The following is a 24,260-nucleotide window of genomic DNA, read 5'->3' as shown; positions in this document are numbered from 1 at the left end:
CTACGATGCTACCAATAAATCACCTTTTGAAACTCAAAAAAACCTTTTTGGCGGATCACTTCATTCAATAGCAAATAGAATATCATATTGCTTTGATTTTCGTGGCGAATCTATGTCAATTGATACTGCATGTAGCTCATCATTAAATGCAATGCATCTTGGTTACAACTCTATCAAATACAGTAAATCTGATGTTTCTATTGTAGGTGGTGTTCATCTAATGCTTGGTATGTATATCAGACTTTTAAAATAATTTTTTATTAAAGAAAATTTTCAGTAAACTAATATTTTTAATTATTTATTTTAATATAAGACCCAAATACATCAAAATCATTTTCTCATTTATCAATGTTAGGTCCAACTGGAAAGTGTCACTCATTTTCATCTGATGCAGATGGATATGTACGTTCAGAGTGTGTCGGTGTTATTGTATTGAAAAGTTTAGAACAAGCAATCAAAGATGGTAATAACATTTATTGTGTCGTCAAAGGTTCAAGTTCAAATGTAGATGGTAACTATGATAAATCAAACTTTTATTCACCATCAAAATCATCACAATATGAAAATATTAAATCTGCAATCGAATCTACCAATGGTCAAATCAATGCATCAGATATTGATTATGTCGAATGTCACGGTACTGGTACACCAACTGGTGATCCAATAGAACTAGAAGGTATTTCAAGAGTATTCAAAGATACAAACAAACAAGTTTTAATTGGTTCCATTAAATCAAATATCGGTCATGGAGAGGCATCATCAGGTGTAATGTCATTTATCAAATGTTGTGTAATGTTTAAAAACCAAACATTTGTTCAAAATATCAACTTTAAATCACCAAACCCAGCTATTAAATTCGATGAATGGCGTCTAAAAGTTGTAACTGAACCAACACCATTTCAGAAAAACAAAAACACTGTTATGGCAATTAATAACTTTGGTATTACTGGTATGTATAATTAATAAAATTAAATTAAATTAAATTAAATACTAATTATTTTAATATTTAGGATCAAATTGTTGTTTTCTTTTATCAGAATATTGTATAAAAAAAAGTCAAAACTTAAATATAATAAATAAAAAGTATTTAATACCATTCTCATCCAACTCATCAACATCACTTGAAAAATACAAACAAATTATTATGGATCAATCAGACACATTAGTTTTTAATGAATTTGTAAATAATCAAATCAAATTTAAATCAACATCACTCTCTCAAAGATCAGTTATTATTGCAAGTGATTGGGAAGAATTTAAAGATCCAAAAAATGAAATCAAATCATCCAATCCAAATACACTTGCAAATATTTCAGTTAAAAAAAACAATCCATTAACAGTATTTGTATTTTGTGGTCAAGGATCACAATATAATCGAATGGCATTAGAACTATATGAAAATGAAACAATATTCAAACAATGGGTAGATAAATTCGATAATGAACTATTCAAATACTATGGGTACTCTGTTTTACAAAAACTAAGATCAATCGATGATAATGATACCAAATCAGTACACGATCATACTATTGCTCAACCATCAAATATTATGATTCAAGTATCATTATTCGAACTATATAAACACTGGGGTATCAGATCAGATCTAATCGTTGGTCATTCTCTTGGTGAAATATCAGCATCATATTGCTCTGGTATGATTGACTTTGAAACATTATGTTATTTAGTATACCACAGATCGGTAGCTCAAAATAAAACAACTGGTACTGGAAGAATGCTATCTGTTAATATAAGTGCAGAAGAATATATTTCAAATTATTCATCAAAATATCCAAATGTCGATATTGCTTGTTACAACTCACCATCATCAATTGTAGTATCAGGTAAAGAACATTTAATAAATGAAATTGCAGCTGATTTAAAATCAAAAGATATATTTTGTGCAATGTTAGGAACATTTTCATCCCTCCACACATCAAGTCAATTAGTTATTAAAGATGAAATATGTTCAATGAACATTAAATCAAAACAATCAACAACACCAATATTTTCAACAGTTACAACCAACCTTTTTAATCACGAAACAACACCATTTAATTCAGAATATGTATTTGAAAATGTTTTACAACCAGTAAGATTCACTCAAACCATTTCAAACATATTTAAATATATAAAAAAAAAAAACAGTGGTATCGAGGTAACATTTATCGAGGTTTCGCCACACCCAACACTATCATTCTATTTAAATCAAATGAAATCAACACAATCACCATATTTTAATAATGGAGAAAAAATAACTATTCACTCACCACTTCACAAAAAGAAAAATGATTATGATGAATTTTTAAATACAATTTCAAAACTTTATGTTAACAACTCATTTAATATAAATTTCAAATCACAATTAACTCAACAAAACCAAAATATTTATATTCATAAATCTATAAAAAAACTACCATTATATCAATGGGACGATAAAGTATATTTCAAACAAAATCCAGCATATGAAAAAATAAAAAAAGAAGGACCTCCAATTCAACATCTAGGTGTTACAAAAGAATTACCATCCAAACCATATCAAACTTATATAGATACTAAAAAACAACCATTCCAATGGTTAAAAGGACATCAAGTAAAAGGTAAAATCAAGTTCCCAGGTTGTGGATATATCATCAATTTATTCAACATTTATCCAAATCAAGATATTACAATCAGTTCAATCGAATTTAAAACACCATTAGTATTACAAGATGATGTTAGTCAATGTCTACAAACAACTATTAATACACTTTCAAAAAATGAATACAATGTCAAATCACACTTTAAAGATACAATTTCAAATCATTGGATATTATGTTCTGCTGGTAACTTTAGTTTATTCAAACATGGTAACGAAATAAATCGAATAAATATTGATGAAATAAGAAATAAATGTAACTTTACTAAACTATCAAAATCAGAGCTTTACGAATCAATTAAAATCAAAACCGGATTAACATACAAAGGTTTATTCCAAGGTGTCAAAGAATGCTATGTTGGTAATAATTGTTCTCTATCTATTGTATCATTAAATGAAATTCAAAATCAAAATGAATTCAATCATTTACTTAACAGCGATACAATGAAATCATTCTTTAACACTGCAATACTAGATACATGTTTACATGGAATGCTTGGTTTTATCAAACATCAATGTCAAATTGTATTAGATAAAATCGAAGGATTAAAATACTACTCATCAAATATACCATCACCAACTGATCAACAACATTCTGAAATATATGTATATTCTGAAATGAAATCAAGAATCAATTTATACTCATACTCTGGATCTATTCAAATAATGTTAAATGATGGAACATTATTAATTGAAATCTCAAATGTAATTTGTACATCACTTACACCAATCATTGACAATACCACAATTATTCCACCACCATCTAATGAAATCTACTTACCAATTCAACAATCAAAAGACTCTATCATCAATAAACCAAAATCATTCAATTACTTGTGCCAATTAGAAGAATTGGGAATAGATGAAATTTATCTACAAAAAGAATCAAAAGAACATTTATTAACATTATTTTATTATAATATTAATCAAAGACTTCCAACAATCAATAAAGAAACATTATCAACAATAGATTTTAATCAATTCAAACAACTTTATCATAATGAAGAGGTAAATGAAAATTTATTTTTTTTTATTTTCGATATTTTAAAACAATATAATAGTTTAGGTATCAATAAACAATTAAATGAATTTCCTGACGGAAATAAAGATAACCATATAAAGCTTTTAGAAAAAACAACTAAAGTTATGGCAAAACAAATATTCCCATTAGAAGATGATGATCCAAACACTGACACTGCTCAATCATTATTTGAAGATGGATTATTAGATAACTTTTATCAAAAATCAAATATACTAAAACCAATTAACAATTTATTAAGTGATATTGTTTCAGAATCAATCAAACCAATTATTAATTTACCAATAGTATTCAGAATATTAGAATTTGGAGGTGGTGTAGGTTCATTATCAATTTTGGTATTAAATAAAATCAACAAACTATTAAATGATAATCCATCATCAAATATCGATATAGAATACACATGGAGCGATATTTCAGCATCATTTTTTTCAGACATTAAAGAAAAACTTTCAAATATCAAAGGTGTAAATATAATATATCGTCCTCTTGATTTGGAAAAGCCATTAATAGATCAAGATTTAAAAGCATCTTATTATGATATTGTTATAATGTCAAATGTATTACATGTGGTAAAACAACTTAGGTTCAGTTTAAATGAAATCCATAATATTTTAACACCAAATGGTCAAATTATATTTATTGAAGCACCATATAAATCATTGTATATTGACTCCATATTCGGTGTATTCCCACAATGGTGGCCATCACCAGAGGATATCGATATCAGAAAAGATAGAAGCTGTATGAAACAAGAAAGCTGGTGCAAGTTACTACACGAATGCAATTATAAAGATACAACAATATCTGGAAATGATAATGCCTCATTTTTAATTCAAACAAGAAAATCAAATATAAATGAAATGGTATTATCAAATATTGAATCAATGAAACAATTAACATCACATGATAATATTATATTATTTGGTAATAGTAGAAATGGAAAGAAAATCAGTGAATCATTCAAATTAAATCAACAATTAAGTTCAAAAATAATACAAATTGATAACTTTAATGAACTTATCAACTGGAGTATTAAATCAATCGATTCCATTAGACAAAGTAAAACATTAATAATCTTTATGAAAGCAATTGATCAATTAGATATCAATAATTTTAAAGAAATAACATTTGAATATATTCAAATTAATCAAATGTTACTTCAACTAGAAATTCAAACATTTTTTAAACATTTTTTAATATTATTAAATTCAACAACAAACAACTATTTATCATCATCAATCAATGGAGCAGCAAGATATTTCGCAGAATTCCCACAATTAGATTTATATTCATTAGATTTCGATAATATTTCAATTCAAAATGAAAATATACTCTCTCTTATCGATATATTAATAGACCCAACAACAAACATTCAAAGAGAGTTTACAATTAAAAACAACACAGTATATTATGAAAGATACAAAAAACAAACAAAAATTAAACAATCATTTATATCAAACTCATTCGAAACAAATAAAGATAATTTATTGATTCAACTTGATCCAAACTTAGAATATGTATTAAAAACTAAAAAACAACAATTAAAACCAAATGAAATTGAAGTTCAAATAAAAGGTACCGGAATCAACTATAAAGACTATTTAATATATATTGGTCTAATATCAAATAGTGTTGATATCAAATATGGCAAAGAAGAAGAAATTGAAAATGGAATTAATCAAATGCCAAATATTGGAAATGACTTTAGTGGTATTATTACTCGTTGTGGTACTGGTGTTAAGAAATTTAAAATTGGAGATGAAGTATTTGGAGTTGCTTCAAAAACTAGTGCATCACATATTATATTGGATTATGGATATGTTTATTATAAACCATCTAATATCTCACATATACAAGCAGCATCAATTCCATCAGTGTATACTACATCATTACACAGTATATACTATTCTGGTAATTTACAAGAAGATCAAACAATTTTGATTCACTCAGCATCAGGTGGTATTGGTCTTTCATCATTAGAACTATTAAAGTGTAAACAACACAAAGGTTATATATTTTTAACAGTCGGTTCAAAAGATAAAGAAGAATACTTGATTAATAAATATGGCTCATTTATTACTGGTATCTATTCATCAAGAAATAAAAACTATGTTCATCAAATTAAAAATAAATTAAAACAATTAGAATGTGACGAATATCATCAAGGTGTAGATTTAATATTAAATACACTTTCATCAGAATATATGGATTCAAATTTCCAATGTTTAAATACTTGTGGTAGAATTGTAGATCTTTCAATTACACATTTAACACCAAATGATTATATGACAAACAATCACTTTAAATACAACTATGGATATAATAATGTAGAACTTGTTGAATTTTCGGGACCATTTTTTAAAAGTTTATTAAAAAAAGTAGTCAAATTGTTTAATTCAAATAAATTAGAACTAATTCCAATCATTGAGTATTCAAATGATCAATTTAAAGATGGAATCGAATATATTAATAAAAGACAGCACATTGGTAAAATCGTTGTTAATCATGATATAGACATAATATCAAGAGTATTTAATGAACAAAAACAAAGTGATTCGATTATTATGAAAAACAGTTATGATATATCAAGATTAGATATCGGTAAAAACATATTAGTAACAGGTCAAACAGGTATTATATTAGAAATTATGAAATGGCTTGTTAAATATTCGAACAAATCAATCGATAATATTATAATTTTATCAAAATCACCATTAAAATGGGAATTAGAACTATTAATCAATCAAACTAAACATCAAAAAGACAATACAATTAATTTCCACTTTAATCAAATCGATATCGAAGATAGTAATAAAGTTCATGATGTATTAAACAATCTAGAATCAAACTCAAACATTACAAATATCGATACAGTAATTCACTTTGCATTTGTAAATGAGATTTGTGATTTTAAAGATATCAATATGAATGGTTTAAATATGACACATGGTCCAAAAACAATTGGAGCATTCAATTTACACAATGAATCAATTCAACGTTCATGGAAAATAAAACAATTTATAATGGCATCCTCGGCAGTTTCAATTTTTGGTTCGGATAGACAATGTTGTTATATTAGTGCTTGCAATACAATTGACTCATTATCAAAATATAGAAAATCAATTGGACTACCATCACTATCAGTAAATTTAGGTGCAGTATCATCTACTGGATTTGTTTCAAGAAATGATGCAATCGAAACAATGTTCCATAGTTCTGCTTTAAAACTTATTTCACCTCAACTAATTTTAAGCTCATTAGACCTCTTCATTCAAGATAAAAACAATTATTCAAACTATTGTTTATCTGATTTTGGTTTTGAAAACATGGTTTCTTTTAGATCAAATTTCAATCTTTATAAATTTGACTATCAAACCAATATAGTTAAAGTAATCAACAAATCAAATGATTATAGTAACAGTAATGAAAATATTAAATCGCAATTTTTGAATAAAATTTCAGAACTACTTTCAATTGAAGAATCAAATCTCAATTTGGACTTCCATTTAAACCAGTATGGTCTCGATAGTTTAGTTATTGTTCAATTAAAGAATTGGGTAGACAGCCAATTTGGTATCAATTTAATTTCAATACAACAATTACAAAACAATAAAATATCACAATCACTTGATATTATTATTAAAGGTTATGGTAAATAATATTTAAAAAAGAAAATAAAATTAAAAATGTTTAAAATAATAATATATTTTTTTTTAATTTATTTTTAGTTTTCGGTTTTGTCTAATATTTGCACATCTATTATTTAAGTTTAAAGTGTGATATAAAAGGGATTTTATTGATTTAATAATTTAATATTAACAGTCACAATTGTGTTTTTCGTTTGTTATAATTGTATATAACATTTTTATAAAGACAAAAAATAAAATATGGCCCAGAGCTTTTGATTTAACTTCTGTTGATCTTTTTCTTAAAAATCATCTTCACTTATTAAAAAAAACAAATATGAATACGCAAACGATAATTGGTAAAAACTGAAGATAACGATAATTTTAATCATTAGATGTATCCAAAATTAAAAAAAGTTAAATAATTTTTTTTAATAAAATATATTTATTGGTTTTTTATAACTTTCATTAAAGAAATATAGGGTTCAGATTTTAATTTTGAAAAAGAGTCTTTAAATAGTTGTTTGTTTTCTTTTGTCAAATCTTTGTTAAAATAAAATTCTGCTGCAATAATTAAAAATAGTTTTTCATTAGTTTGAATTTTAGAGGCAAATTCAGATTCTCTAAAGAAAAAAAAAAAATAGTTAATATTTTAAATTTTTTAAAGTTATATTTTTAAAGTGATGATACATACAATAGTTTAAAAGATTTTAAAGGTGAGGAAGTTAAAAATAAATAAGTTAAGGCCCATAAGCAATGATTTGGATTTTGAATTTGGAAAAAGTTTTGTAAACAAATTATAATCCAATAGTTGATCAAGTGCTGATTTGTTTTATCTTTATCGTTTTCTAATAGATAATCGAAAACTTTACTAATTATTTGACACATTAGTTTTGGATTAGATTTGCTTTGTTTGAGGAATTCACCTAAAATAAATGACAGTAATTGGTCAACACTTGGGAAAAGATCGATAATTACAGTTGGTATGACTTGAGATAAAACATAGGCTTCATAAGAGAAATGAGAGACTAAACGAATTTTATCAAAGAGCATTTTAACCTTTTCCATATTATTAACACGAGAGAATTTATTTCTTTCTGGATCGCTATTATCATCACTATCGTTATTGTTAATGTTGTGATTGTTGATGATACTGCTAATGCTTCCATTACTGCTACTAGTACCTGAAAAGTTTAAAGGAGAATCACTTGATGGATTAAATGATAAACCTTCGAATGCAGTTAAAGAGTTGATACCACTGCTGCCAATAGATGAAACTGATGATTTTGATGGAGATGTGATACCAGTTTCATCACCTGTGTATATACAAGTAACCATTAAACCTAGGGCTAATAACGAACGAATTGGATTTTCTGAAGGTAATGATTTCAAAGAGAATTGAGAAATTGATTCACGTTGAGAGTGAGATAAAGAGAATGAGCCTAATAAACGATCTAAACCTCTAAATACACCATATACAATCGGGGCTGGAGTTGATGATTGTTGACCTAGTTGGATACATGTTGTAACTGCACGTTTGGTGAAAAGAGTTTCTTCAGCTTCTCTACTATACTGTTCAATCATTAAAAACATAGTTGCTAATACACGTAGTGTCAAACTAACTGGTGGGGAATGTGAGCTTGAGAGACGGGTTGGAATCCATCTAAAGAGATATTGTAATAATGGACCTTGAATATATTTATTAACTTTACCTTCTAATAAGTAAAGAATGCCATCGAGTGCTGAAACTTGAAGTGAAATATTTGGATGTTCTAAAGCAGCTTTTAACATTTCAAAAATACCAACTGCATGAGCATTAATATCTGCAATATTTGGTGGATGTTGTAAAATTGCAATACTCTTACAAATACCTAAAATTAAATGTTGTTTTAAAAAGAAATCATCGATTTCATCCGTGGTGATAATGGCTTGGAACGTTCTAAACATCCAACAAACTTGATCTCTATTGAATAAATCTGATAATGTAACAACTGAACGTAAGATTTCTTTTTTCAACATAGGTGGGCACATTTGGTTCAAAAGGAAACCCTCAAACGATTCTAAAAGTTTTTTAATTAAAGGTGTAAAATTAATACCAATAAAGCTTGGAACCTTAAAGAGACGAAGGTCTTGAAGTGAGATTTGATCAGAACCAAAAGAATTTGAAGAGAATGATCTTTCTATATTAAAATGATATGCAGATAGTGTTGATGATGTTCCGATAGTGCCTACTCCACCTCCAAGTGGTAATTCTGATTGTGGCATACCACCATAAATAATTGATAAAAGATTGTTTAATTTTTTACCAATTGGTGTATTGAGGAAAATTAAATCTTTTTCACGTGGAATATGATTGTATATTGGTTTAGGAATTGTGGATGTTTCTAAAAGGTTAACTTGAGAGTTGACACCAGAGATTTCAAAGCAAACTTTAATAATCATTGAGGTCATACCGGAAAGAGCAACACATTTACTTTCTTCAGTAATTTCATCAGTTCCAATTTCAGCATCACCCAATTGTGCAACAAATATTGGCTCTAGAATTCTCCAAACTTGACCGAATTTCTCTTCATTATCAATTTCTACGAAATGAATGAATCTAACCAACGCACGAATATTTTGCTCTGGGGAAACAATACTTGAAAATATTGGGCAGTTTGGAATAATACCACCACCAAATTCATTTTCATCTGATGCTGTTAAGGTTGGATAAATAAAGTCGAATGCTTTTGTTGCTAATGGTATAATTGCTCTAATAAAACTATCAAAAATCAATTGACCAATGTGTGAACCTGGCATTGGACTATAGGATTTGGAATTTGTTAAGAGTGAAACTAAAAATTTAACCATTTCATTTGATTGGGTTAGAGAAATTTGAGTTGGATCTTGCGAAAAGTTTTCTTCGAGTTCTCTTTGACCAGAAATATAACCAAAGTGAGGTCTGATAACAAGACAATATAATTTATATAGACACAATAATAATGAACACCAAGATGAATCATCAGTGATTGTTAAAATTGAGGCAGTACTCTTTAAAATAATTGAACGAGAAAGCTCTAATACTAATTTAAAGTCATATGGATTGATGATTTCTGCACGCCAACGTCTAAAACTTTCGATAAATGCCCATGTTGAAACTTGTAATAAATTTGATTCACAAAGATCGTTAATACCAAATTTATTTATGAAATTTGATAGGCATCTTGTTGTTTCTCTTAATTCATCCCAAACTGGATCAGAAAGGAAAGGTGGACCACCTTTTAATGGATCGCTACCAATTTCACCAGCTTTGGCTAAAAGTTTATCCATTTTCTTTAATAAATAGTTTTGGATTTCGTCTTGATAATCTAAACTATAATTTGAACTTATAAATTCTGGTAACAATGTGCTATCCAAACGATTTGATTCTAAAAGTTGAACTGTGGCCTCTTTATCGATCTGTGATAAAATTGAAATATGGTTAAAACTATGTTGGTTCATATGAATAAAGTATCTTGATTTAATAAGTTCTATAAAATATTTCCAAGGTATAGTTGATAATTGATGATAGTCATTTAAATAGCCACTTTTTAATGTTTCAATTTGTAATTCAGTTAATTTTTCAATACTAATATTATTATTAATAAGCTCTTCATTATCTTTATTTTCATTATGCTCTTCCTTTTCTTCATGGTTTTCATCATTACTATTATAATCTTGTTTTATTACTTGAATAGTTGGTGTAATGGTAATATTTGAATTTGGTGAAAGGTTTTTTATTAGTTTTAAAAACAATGATTGAACTGATAGGTTTGTGGTCGATTTTACAAAATTAGACATAAATATTTGATAAAGCTCTTGAATTATATCCAATGACTTGGTGGTTCCATATTCTTCGATTAATGTATTGATTTTGAGATTTAAAATACGTTCACCTGAAACTTGTAAACTAATATCATCAGTTTGAATAAAATTGACAATTAATAGTTCAATGGTTTCTCTGTTTGCTGGTAAATATGAAAGTAAACGAAGTAACTTTTGTTTTTTTCTAAGGTCTAATGAATTTGAAGCTCTGGAGAGAATCTTTTTAAGGTGATTTGTAAGAGTTTCGGTATATTCTCCTTTAATAGATTCAATAAGTTTCTTTATTGTAAACTCGTTGATTAGCAATACCATTTTATCTAAAAAGGTTTCTGTTAAATCAATTGGTAGCTTTAATATGATGATGGCTTGACAATATAATAAAAATATGATATGATGGGTCAAGAAATGTTCACAACCACAGGTTTGCCAATAACTAGACATTGCATATGATTTCCAAACTTGATCATCACGGCCCAATAATAAAAGGAATTTTACGACATGAATACTTGTACTTGTACCACCATAGGATAAAAGAGAGTTTACAATATCGTGAATAATTGGTGAACCTTCATTGGTTGCTATTATAATCTTTAAGCTATCAGTAAAGAGGTTGTTGCTGGCGATGCCCAAGAGTGATGTGGCTGAAGGTTGCTTCATTAGATGCGATGACATGCTTAATGGTGATGTACTACTGACAATATTTGGACTAGTAGAGTGTGGAGAGGTAACATTAGTTGTTGATGGAGTTATATGGGGTACTAAATTCTTGTTGAAAAAGATTGAACTATAATACAAGAGATGATTAATTAATTGGGTAAATAAAATATTCTTTGGTTTGTAAAGGGAGAAAACTTGAACTGCATTTCGAATTAATTTCAAAATCACATGGCTTATAATATTGGCACTTGGGCTTGATTGTTGTTTATTATCATGATTTGAAAGATATCTTGATTGTCTAGCTGCAGAAATTCTAGATTCTTCAGGTAATTTGCAACCAGTACGAAGTATTACTAATAAAGGAGGTAACCAACGTAACTCATAGGCCTCTAAAATTGATTCGCGTAATAAAAGTATTCTTTTTCTTTGTAATGGATCACTGGTTGTTGTTGTTGTTGCTTGGCTTGGTGTTGGGGTATTGGTATTTGGTTTATTGGTGTTATTTACAAACTGTGGTGATACTGATAATAAAGCATCTGCCCATCTTGAAGCTGATAGAGATGAATTATGAAGCTTATCGATTAATACATATAGTTTTTCAACTTCTTCAATTGAGTTTATTATAAAGAATGGTGAGTCGCCAAGTGATAACGATGTAAATAGTTGATGTGAAATCTGTTGTGAATATTTGGAATAAAGTGGATTATTTGACTTTATCAATGTAACGATCAATATTAAAAGATCGATGGTTTGAGAATATTGAAGATTTGATAAAAGGAAATTTAAAAATCCATCTCTAAACTCTGTGTCTGGGTATTTATCTAATGGATCATAAAGATATCTTACAAATGAGTGGCAATTTTCGATTATAGTTGGGATTGTATAGCTGTATGGATGAGATGACTGATTTAATAACGAGCTATTGTTCAATGATTGTGATGCTTGGTTAATATTATTATTTGATGCAAGCATTGGTGTTGAGTCTAATGATTGACTTGCTTTAGATGCTGAGGCTGATGGGTTACTAACTGGAGCTTGTTGATAAAATAGTTTTTTTAAATCATCCAAGCCAATATTTAAATCTGGGTAAAGTTTACGATGAATAAAAATAGAACCTAATAGATCATAGCTATAAGATAATACTTTATATGGCTTTGAAAGTAAACAATTGGTTTCTTTTAATTCATTGATGAAATAGGTTGGGAAATGTTGCTCCTTATCAAACAATGATAAATCAAGACCAAATTTACTGAATTTACTAAACATTAATAAAATCGCAATCTTTAAGTGATGGTTATGAGTGGTTTGATATTCTACCATTGATCCTACAATGAGAGGCTCAAAGAGTTTAAAGTAAACTTTTCTGTCTTCACCAGAAATGATTCTATTGATCTCTTGATTACTGTAGCTATAGTTGATATTATGTGATGATGGTACTTCATGAGCATATTCATAATGTTGTTTAAGATTTGGTGTACCAAAAGTGAGTAGCGATGAAAATACAGATTTTGAATTTAAAAACATTTCGTCATGTGGGTTGCTACTACTTGAATGGCTTTCAATTGATCTTGGTTCGTATTGTTTTAATGATGATGATGATGATGACGATGATGAACCACCAATATTATTAAGGTCTTTGGATTTTTGTGATAGCGAACTTATTGAAACTAAAGGAGTTGGTTTCATAGTGACCAAAAACAATTCGTTAATACATTTGATAACACTAACTGGTTCTTGTTCGAAATGGGTTGTTAAATAACCAATAATTTCCTCGGTATAAGGGAGAATAGTTTTACCAGCACATTTCAAAATAACGGCAAGAGTTTCAAAACATGATTGTCTAAGTTGGGAGAATCTATCGGAACCAAAAATCGTTATAGAGTTTACACGAGCTGCCAAAAGTTTAGAGTAGAGTTTAATATAATGAATTGAATGAGTAAAGGCACCTAAATGAGTTGGAGCTTTCAAAAGTGGTGAATTTACGATGCCACTTGGATTACTCTTTACCTCCTTTAATGGTGGTGTAGGACGGAATTGAATAATATTAGTTGCAATATTAATTATACGAACAATATGTCTTAAAACATTATAACAGTAAGAACCTAGAACATTTTCTGCACCTCTGCTAAGATAACCCAATACCTCGATAATATCGATGTGAACATCGAAATCGGTGGCTACCCATGTAAGACCAACTCTATCTAATGCTAACGGTAGAATATCACCAACAAAAGAAAGCATTGGATTTGGAAGAATAGATGATAGAGAACGACACTCTTGGGGTGTATCTGGTGGGAAAGAATATGTTTGGCAAATTAAATTTAAAGCATGATAACAACCACGTATTTTATCATCTGGGTGAGGATTTGATAATTGATTAACTAAAAAACCAATTACATGAGAAAGATTTGCAAAGATTTTTCTCTTTTTTAAAACTGTATTCTCGTAATCTGGTACATCAAAGCTTTCTCTAACATTTGACGATATTCCCTTCATTGAATGGCGTTCCAATGGTGCTGTAAATACCAATCTTGGTATAATTGAGACCAAAGCTTGACCTGCACTATTTCTAACTCTAAAATCGTTATCGCTAAGTTGTTCAATTAAGAAATCCAAAACTTTTGATTGAATTGGTATAGCAACTGCCCCTCCAGTTTCCTTTTCGCCAGAACTACTGCTACTATTATTTATACCTGTGCTATTATTTAAACCACCATCGGTACTATTATTTATACTAACATTCATTACATTTGAACGATGTTGAACATTTTGTTCCAAGTACTCTATAACTATATAATCGATTTTTGATAATGTTTCTAAAATTTCTAATTTGACTAACCAATAGGTTGAACTACTGACACATAATAAATGACGTAAGGTTACAAGAGCCCAATCGGAATATTTGCTTTGACAAAGTGTTGGTAAACACTCTCCTATACCAGTGCATGCTAGTTTTGCAGTTACCGATGAAGAATCCATCAAAGCACGTAAAAGGAAAATTAAAAGTGTTGGAATTGATATATTATCTTGGAGTAATGGCACATCAGTTGGATAAATTTGATTACTAGTTATATGATCAGTTTCTAAGAACCCTCTAATTAAGCAACCTATCATTAAAGCAGTACCACCACGAAGTAATGGATCGCTATCGGTTAAATAATTTAAAAACTCTTCTTTTGGTTCAAGATTAAATAAAAATGATTGATTTGTGCTTGCAGTTGATGCTGATAATGGTGGTGCGCCTTGTGATTTTTGCTGTTGCTGTTCTTGTTGGGTAATTGGCGTGAATAGTTTAAAATTTAAGTCTGATGGTGAAATAGATGATATATATGCATTTTGTTGTTGATATTGCTTGTTATTATTGCTATTGCAACTGCCACTGCTATTATTAATATCTACATTTGAAAAGAATTCCTGATTAAATAGTTTTGGGAAATATTTTACTGATTGTGCCAAGCAATTTAAAACCACGGCTTTGAGACTAACTCTTATTGAAGCGTGTTGTTGAAAGCAAAGAGAACGAAGTTGTGAAATAACCTGCTGAACCAATGGTTTAGGCCATGAGTGTTCATATGGTCCAAATGTAACTAAAAGTTGCTGTAATAACTCCAAACTTAAACCTACAACATTATGATCGTATTGTTCATTGTCATTATCGGGTAACTGAATATATTTTAAAATAAAATGTACAAAAAATTGAATTTTTAATGAAAATGAATCTAAAATTTTTATATCGCTCACTAATTTTTTTGTTGCAATAAAAAAAAATATTAATATTTTTATAATAAGATAATTAATACCTATATATAATACATACATGATAATTCTTCAGATAGTTTTATTAATTGCAAATATGAAAACAATACACCCAATATTTTCGAATTTGATTGAGTGTTTGTAGATGTTGAATTTGGTATACATTGAGACGATGTTATTGAGGCAATTGGAGGAGAATTTGGAAAAGTATAACTAAATAGGGATTCAATCGTATATTCGAAGAGAGGTTTTGGATAGTGTCTACAAATTGAAGTGATTGAAAGTGAAGCAGCACGACGTACTGCAGCAGAGGTTTGAGATAAATTTTTAGCGAAAAGATCGATTAATTGGTGAACCTCATTTTCTTTGAGATAAGGTATTAAAATTTTTGAAATATTTTCCATTGATGTTGCAATACTTTCTTGAAGTGATTCATCGTCATGAATTTGTAAGAGAATATTAATAGGTGGTACCAAAGATAAAATATATTTTCTACATTTCGAAGGTCTGATAAAACTACAAACTTCACCAAACTTTACCAATGCTATACGTTGTGATTTAATTGGGAATGGTTTCGACAAAATTTGACTTGCTGTATTAAATAGTGAATTTGCATTGGATGATGAAGATGGGGTTGGTGTTTGTGTTGATCCACCTAAATTATTTATAATATTGGTTAAATTATTTGAAGATAATGGTGACGAAAATGATGGTGTTGTATTTGTTGAGCTTAAGTTGCTTCCCATATTCATTACCGGTGTCGATGGTATTGAACCTCCTTGAGTTGCTAAACTATTTGAAATCTCTGAACCATTATATGATGTTGATAATCTTTTTCCATCTTGCTGTTGTTGTGGTTTACCTTTTAAAACTTTGAATAATTCGAATAAAATTCTTTCATGATATGAATAAATTAGAATCTTGAAATAAAAATAAATAAATATGTTAATTTTACAACTCTACTTTTAACTGTTAATAATGAATTTTAAAATAACTAATTACTTTTATAGTTCTATTTAAACTTTCTTCTGCAACTGAATAGACATTTAAATCTTTATCACCATGGGCTCTTAATAACAACGATATGGCAATTGATAAAAACCTGGGAAAATCTGCTGTATTTCTAAGTGATGGTGCACAAATTTGTTCAGAAATGGTTCTACATGCCTCAATTTTCTCTTTTCTCAAATTGTGATCATCACCTGTATCAACCTGTGCAGATAAAATATCTAAAGCACGAATTAAATCCATACTTTAAATAAAAAATAAATGTAATTATTTATTATTTATTTAACTATCCCTTTAACTCTTTATTTATATTATAGTAGTTACAAAGAATAAATAATAAAATAAATAAATATAATGAAAATTTTAAAAAAATACAAGGTAAAAAAAAATAATTTAAAAAAAATGAAAAAAAAAAAAAAAAAAAAATTTTGAAAAATTATTTTATTAAAATATTTTTTTTTTATTAAATCAATATTTAAAAAATGATATCGAAAGACTACATTTAGTATATCAAATTCAATTTATATTAATTTTTATATTTTTATCTATTGAATATATGTTCATTTTTTAACTATAAAAAAATTATTCCAATAATTTTCAAAATAATTTCAATTCTAATAAGAATATTAAAATTATTTAAACAATGTTTAAATAAATCTATTTTTAAATATTTATTTTTAAAAATCAACAAAGGAATGAAAAAAAAATTTATTTAATTCATTACCAGATAATAATAAAAATACCCTTGGGATTCCCATATATATTTTTTTAATTTTTATTTTTAATTAAAAAAATATTTTTTTTTTTTTTTAATTTTTTTTTTAAATTTTTTTAAATTTTTTTAATTTAATTATACAGAAATAATTTTTTTATTTATAATACAATAACTTTGTCTTTAAAATCTTAATAATTTTATATTGCAAAGAAATAACAATGTCAGAAAAAGTTCACATCACCCAAAACTCTGGAAGTGTAGATCATACCGTTGAAGCATTAGGCCATGCTATGGCTGGTGGTGTTGCAGGTATGGCAACTATTGCCTTAACCTATCCTTTTTCAACAGTATCCACTCGTTTACAAGGTAAGTTTTATATATAAAATATTTTTTTTTTTAAAAAAAAAGATATGTTTTTTTTCTTTATTTTTTTTTTTTATAACTAAACAATTTATTTATTAATAATTTATTATTATTTTAGTTCAACAAAAAAAACAACAACAAAAGCAACAAGGTGAAATTCAAGCAGTACCATATAAAAACTCAATTGATGCATTTAAAAGAATTATTAAAGAAGAACATTGGACTACTTTATACAGCGGGTTAAAATCTGCATTGATTGGTATTGGTGCATCATCATTTGTATATTATTATTGGTATTCATTATTAAAATCAATTTCGTTAAAAGTCAAAAACAAGAGTGAATTAGGTACCTTAGAAAATATTGTTATTGCAGCTTTGGCAGGTTGTGCAAATGTTTTAACAACCTTACCAATTTGGGTTGTTAATACTCGTCTTCAATTAAACTCTGACAAAGGTATTGTAGGTCAATTCAAACATATCGTTAAAAATGAAGGTTATGGCGGTTTATATAAAGGTTTAATCCCAGCCTTAATTTTAGTTTCAAATCCATCAGTACAATTTGTTTCTTATGAAAAACTTAGAAGTTTATGGAGAAAACAAACTGGTAGATCAAAATTAGTAAGTTATAAAAACAAATCTATAAATCTATATTATATAACAATACACCTATTCTAACATTGGTTTATTTTATTAATTTAGGGTGGTCTTGAAATCTTTGTTTTGGGTGCAATTGCCAAATTAATTGCAGGTGTTGTTACATACCCATATCTTTTAGTTAAAAGTAGATTACAAACACAAAATGGTCAAGGTAACAATGAATATAAAGGTACATTAGATGCCATTTTTAGAATTTTAAAGACTGATGGTTTCCTTGGTTTCTTTAAAGGTATGCCATCCAAAATGGTCCAAACTGTTTTAGGTGCTGCATTTATGTTCTTAGTTAAAGAAAAGGTTGTAACTTATACCGTTGCTATATTATTTTATCTTAAAAACTATAAAAAAAGAGTTTAAACAATTTTAAAATAAAAAAAAAAAAAAAAATCTTTTTATTAAAATATAACAAATCTTTTTTTTTTAAATTTATGAAATTTTTGATTTCTATCAATTTTTTTATAAAAGTATTATATTGTAATTATATTTTATTCTTTTTACTAATAAATATTTTTTTATTGTTTTCTTTTTTTTTTTATAATTTGCTATTAAATTTTTTTTTATATTTTTTTTTTCAAATATTAATATTAAAAATATAATGATTTAATATTGTTTTAAAAGAAGAATTTTGAAGTAGTTTCGGTTGGTGGAATTGGTACACCATTTGCAGTATTTGGGAAATATTCGACGTTTGTGAATGGTGTTGGTGGGCCACCCTTTCTACCTTTACGCATTGAAACGGTACCAATTGGTTTAACTGATCTATGAGAGATTTCTTGTTTAAGCTTGGGTACTACAACTTCATCCCATTGACCTTGGAACGAACAACATTCATCGACAATGTCTCTTAATAACTGATTCTTACTCTTATTGACAATATGTGTAATTTCAATGCATAATGATATTATATGACCTACATTATGATTTACTCTCTTCTTTTCGACTTTTATATTATTACTATTATTATTATTATTATTATCTATTATATTTTCTGATTTTATATTATTACTATTACTATTATTACATGATTCGTTATTATTTATATTACTTTCTTTATCATTTTCATGATAAACAACTACAATTGACTGTTCTTCTATCGATTCTATACTTTCAATATCTTCAATATTAATGTTTGATTCATCGTTATTATTACTACTACAATTACTATCTAAATCATTTAATGATAATTTAGAAACATCAATTGATGAGCCACTATCACTGCTTGTATCACTTGATTGATCTGAAACTGGTTGTTTAGTAGTGGTTGTGGTGGTTGTGGTGGTTGTATTGGTAGTTGTGGTTGTGGTGGTAGTGGTTGTATTTGTGGTGGTGGTGATTACATTGCTGTTGTTATTGGTGCCACTGTTACTATTGATTGAGGCAAGTTGTGATGATGTTAATGAGGTTGATGATCTTTTATCTTTATTGATTGCATTACTAACTAATGAAATGGTTGAAGAAGCAGATTTTGATTTAGATTTTTCTTTATTTTCTCTTTCTTTTTCTTTTAATCTTTTAGCTAATTTCTTTTCTTCTCTTTTTTGTTTTCTTTCTTTCTTTTCTTGTTTTCTTTGAGCTTTCATTTCTTTTTCTTGATCTGAAGATAGTTTTTGAGATTTTAACATTTCCAATAACTCTTTTTCCTTTTCTTTCTGTTTCATTTTTTCTAATTCTTTTAATTCCTTTTCTTTTTCTTTTTCTTTCTTTTTATCGGATGAAGATGAGGACGAAGATGACAAGGTACGTTTAAGTAATGATGATGAGGATGAGGAAGAAGATGAAGAAATGGATGCCGATATACTGCCATTAGAATTTTTCTTTTCTATTGTTGTTTCTTCTTGTTCAACATTAATTTTTGATTCGTTTGGTAAAAAGGTTGATAAGTCGCCAACTGCAAGTTTTAAATCACCATTTGAATTTTCATTTGTACCATTACTATTATTTTCTTCCTCTTCACCACCACCAAAGAATGAAACTTTTCTTCTAATTTTTTTGCCACCACCTCTTGATAGTGATCCAATAGCTGGAGCTGGTGCACCAATGACTGGTTCTGATTTTGGTGGCTCTGGTTCATCTTTAGTATTTACAAATAATGCAGTTAATCTATTAGCTACACCACTACCAGAACTACTACTTATACTACCAATACTATTGCTGTTGCTATTATTACTACTAATACTACTGTTACTACTATTCATTGGATTTTTACTGTTGCCACCATTTAATATATTTACAACTCTTGAGATAAATGAACAATCCTTCAATAAATGACACATAAATTCTTCATCATCGGAACCTAAACAACGTTGAATTAATGGTGTAAGGAAAGATTCGACCATACAGTGAATTACATTATTGGCTTCATATTCGAAAAAGATATCAATTGTCTTCTTTAAAATACCAGATTCCCATATTTCTCTATCTAATTTGAGGATATTTGCTTTGATCATAGAGTTTACCAAGTGTAAAGATTTGAGACGAACTACATTAAATGGTTCACTATAATCTTTAATGTTTAAAACTTCATAGATTGCTTTTATTGGCGAAAGCTCTCTAGTTTCGCCATCGGTACCTGGAATATCGACCACGACAATTTGTTTGAATAAATGATTGATGACTGATGGATGTTCTGGAGCACTAGTTGATGATGAAGTTAACTGGGTCATTGCAATAGATGAGTCGATTAATGTGCACATTAAAGTTAACATTGAAGATGAAACTGGAGAACTATATGGAAGGGAGAGTACCAATTTAAAACCATTTCTAAGAACGGCATTTGAGAAAGATTGACCACATAAATGATGAGCAACTTTAGATTTTGGATACTTTTTAATTAACTCTGACATCAATCTGCAAATGTTATCAATCTCTAAATCCAATTGATCCATAATAACATTGTCAAGATTACAAATTTCATTGATTCTAAGAATGAGATATGGTGTTAATTCACTGGTCCAATGAGGTTTTTCTTTGTTGTTGTTGTTGCTGCTGCTACTACTATTAGAGGAACTGCTGCCAGTAAAAAGTGAGAAGAAGGAGGATGCTGCAGAGCTAGATGAGCTTGAAGAGTTTTCATTAAATTGAGTCATTTCAACTTCTGCCATTTTCAATAATAAATCTACAGTTTCTGAGCTTGATAGATGTTGCATAAATGATGGTAAAATTGTATCCTTGTTGTCACAGATATAGATGAGCATCTCTGGTTTTCTGCTCATAAAGCTGGTGACTAAATCGGTGAAAATGTGCATATTGGTGAGTGAAATAGGTGGTGGATTTGAAATCATACTGAATAAAATATCTAAAACTGATGAGTTTACTGGGTCTGTTATAATTTTGGCAATGATTGGGATACCTCCTTTTAGGATTTCATAGGAAGCTTGCATTCTTGCTAACCAATTTTTAATTTCAATTGAAGCAGTTCCATTCATAATATCTTGCTTGGCATTGAATACTTTGGCACCGACCTGAATATCAATTAAGAATTCGACCATTGTGGCTAATGAGGAAGGCTGCGATAAATAATCAATGAGAGTTCTAAAACCACTTGCAACCAAATCGATAACTTCTTCTTTAAGTTCATCAGTTAATAATAGACCAATAACTGATTCATCCCCTTTTGTTGGCTCTGCAAATCCCTCGATGGTTACACCTGCTTTTGTATATTGATTGTTACTTGGATTGATGGCTGATAAAATGGTTTCAATCTTTTGTCTAATTGCTAAACGTTTCTTTTTCAAAGATAATATTGATTCAACTTGCGAGTTATTATCCTCCTCTTCCAATTCTTTGAGGATACGTTTACGTGATTCTTCCAACTCTTTAATCTTTCTTTTTTTCTCTTCATCTTCCTCTCTTCTCTTTCTTTCACGCTCTTCTAATAATTTACGTCTCTTTTCTTCCTCTTCTTTTGCTAATCTTTCCTCATCCACTCTACGTCTTTCACGCTCTTCTCTTCTTTGTTTACGTTCATCTTCACTTCTCTTTATATAATCTTCCAACTCTTTCTTTTGTTTTTCTTCTCTTTCGCCTCTCTCTTTATTTCTTTGCTCTTTTCTTAATTTACGCTCATCCTCTCTTTGCTTTCTAGCTTGTTCCTCCTTTTTTTCATCTTCTTCTTGTTTCTTTCTTCTTTCCTCTCTAATACGGCGACGTTCGTTTAATCTTTTTGTTTCATCATCCTCTTCCATTTTTTATTATTTTAAATTTTAAATATTGAATGTGTATTATTATTATTATTACTATTCTTATTATTATTTGATTAGATTATAGTTTGAGTTTTAAATACAAAAAAAAAAAATTTCTTTTTTTACAACAATGTTATATTAAAAAAAAAAAATAATAAATATATATAAAAATAAAAATGAAAAAAAAAAAAAAAAAATAGAAAACAAAAAAAAAACAAACTAAAAGGATGATATTATTGTACCAATTATATAAATAAACCCTAAAGATAATATATTTTTTTTTTTTGTATTTTTATTTTTCAATTTCTTTCTAAAATAAAACTATTGTTAGTATATGTAACTCTATAAAATGGTTGATTTTAAATGAAATGTTAATATTTCATATTTATTGAAATATCCAAAGAAATAAATCTTACTTTTTTTATTTATTTATAATTTAAAATATTTTATTTATAATGTTTTGGTTAAAAAAAATAAAAAAATTAAAAAAAAAAATTAAAAAAAAAAAAAAACCAAAAAAAAAAAAAAATTTTAAAATTTATTTTAAAAAAAATAAAAAAAAAAAAAACTATTTTTTTAAATAATTTTATTTTTTATTTTAATATATTATAATAAATCATTTATGATATATGGGTGTGGTTAAAATACACATAAAACATTAGATATTTATTATTATATGATTATTAGTATAAATATCATACTTATATAGTTATTTTTTTTTTTTTTTTTTTTTCTTCCTGTCCATTTAAAATTTTTTTTTTTTTATGATGTGGTGGTAAACATTTGAAAGCAAACACATTTTTTTTCTTTTAAATATTAATTTGGATGTTTTTTTCCTTATTTTCGAAAAATATCAAATATCAAACAATTTTGTAAATTTAGGCAATCCAGGTCTTTTTTCATGGCAAAAAAAAATTGAACATGTTCGAAATTTAAATTTGTATAAATTTCTTATTAAATCTTGATTAATCATTTAATTTAAATTGAAAAGATTATTATAATAATAATGAATTTTTGTTTTATTTTGATTAAAACATTTAGAAGTTTTAATATAATTAAAATTGATAATAATAAACTATTAAAATAATACACTTTTATCTCGCACTATAAATATTATTTAAAAACCAAATTCTAATTTTAATATTAAAGAATTTGGATTTTTTTGGTATATCTTATTTAATTTTTTATATCTTTTCAAACTTGTTAGTGTGGGATAATAAAAATTTTAAATATTTTTTTTTTTATTTTTATTTTTTTTATTTTTAATTTGGAAGGTGTATTAATATTATGGAGTGTGGGTGTGGGTTGTTTTGAAACAAATCACACTATTGATATGTATATATATATTCAACTATAACCTCTTTTTTTTTTATTTTAAAAAAAAAATTTTATTCATTTTTTTTTTATTATATTTTTAATTTTTTAATTGTAAGTATATATATTATCAAATTTTTGTTATTTATTTTTATTGATAAATCTCTTTATGGTCTTGATAATCGATATTAAAATAATATAATTTTTTCCCTTTTTTTAAATAATACACAAACTAATATGATTATTTTAACAAAATAAAAAAATAAAAATAATTAAAATTATAATTTAAAAAAAAAAAAAAAAAAAGAAGCATATAAAAAAAGTTTGATTTGTTAGCAATTATTATTATTTCCCAAACTTCATTATTTGATTCAAATCCTCAATCACCCAAGTAATCTACATTAATAATAAATAAAAAGTTAAAAAGGTAAAATTTAAAAAAAAAAAAAAAAAAATTATAAAAACA

At 27.2% G+C, this 24,260-nt stretch overlaps 4 protein-coding genes across 4 annotated transcripts; 2 read left to right on the top strand and 2 right to left on the bottom strand.

Moving 5' to 3' along the window:
* Window positions 1-112: 112 nt before the first annotated feature.
* On the top strand, window positions 113-7,422 carry DICPUDRAFT_84141 (uncharacterized protein; the record flags this gene model as incomplete). The annotated part of the gene is made up of 4 exons (XM_003293544.1): window positions 113-227; window positions 314-949; window positions 1,011-7,328; window positions 7,406-7,422. The coding sequence occupies 4 exons, from the start codon at window positions 113-115 to the stop codon at window positions 7,420-7,422; spliced, it is 7,086 nt and encodes a 2,361-aa protein (XP_003293592.1).
* A 314-nt stretch (window positions 7,423-7,736) lies between these two features.
* On the bottom strand, window positions 7,737-16,862 carry DICPUDRAFT_95859 (uncharacterized protein). The gene is made up of 5 exons (XM_003293542.1): window positions 16,562-16,862; window positions 15,621-16,479; window positions 15,203-15,543; window positions 7,998-15,154; window positions 7,737-7,926 (listed from the first exon to the last, which is right to left on the bottom strand). Exons 1-5 carry the CDS (start codon window positions 16,808-16,810, stop codon window positions 7,749-7,751), a joined length of 8,784 nt encoding a protein of 2,927 aa, XP_003293590.1. The 5' UTR covers window positions 16,811-16,862; the 3' UTR covers window positions 7,737-7,748.
* Window positions 16,863-17,438: 576 nt separating this feature from the next.
* Window positions 17,439-18,669, top strand: DICPUDRAFT_93080 (uncharacterized protein). Its single transcript, XM_003293543.1, has 3 exons — window positions 17,439-17,648; window positions 17,764-18,263; window positions 18,345-18,669. Exons 1-3 carry the CDS (start codon window positions 17,501-17,503, stop codon window positions 18,654-18,656), a joined length of 960 nt encoding a protein of 319 aa, XP_003293591.1. The 5' UTR covers window positions 17,439-17,500; the 3' UTR covers window positions 18,657-18,669.
* A 241-nt stretch (window positions 18,670-18,910) lies between these two features.
* Window positions 18,911-22,483, bottom strand: DICPUDRAFT_95857 (uncharacterized protein; the record flags this gene model as incomplete). Its single annotated transcript, XM_003293541.1, has 1 exon — window positions 18,911-22,483. The coding sequence occupies one exon, from the start codon at window positions 22,481-22,483 to the stop codon at window positions 18,911-18,913; it is 3,573 nt and encodes a 1,190-aa protein (XP_003293589.1).
* Window positions 22,484-24,260: the final 1,777 nt, after the last annotated feature.

The sequence above is a fragment of the Dictyostelium purpureum genome (assembly GCF_000190715.1).
Source record: "Dictyostelium purpureum unplaced genomic scaffold DICPUscaffold_444, whole genome shotgun sequence".
Taxonomy (NCBI): Eukaryota; Evosea; class Eumycetozoa; order Dictyosteliales; family Dictyosteliaceae; genus Dictyostelium; species Dictyostelium purpureum.
Note: the sequence above shows the minus strand (reverse complement) of the source record. Positions and strands in the feature narration are given on the sequence as shown.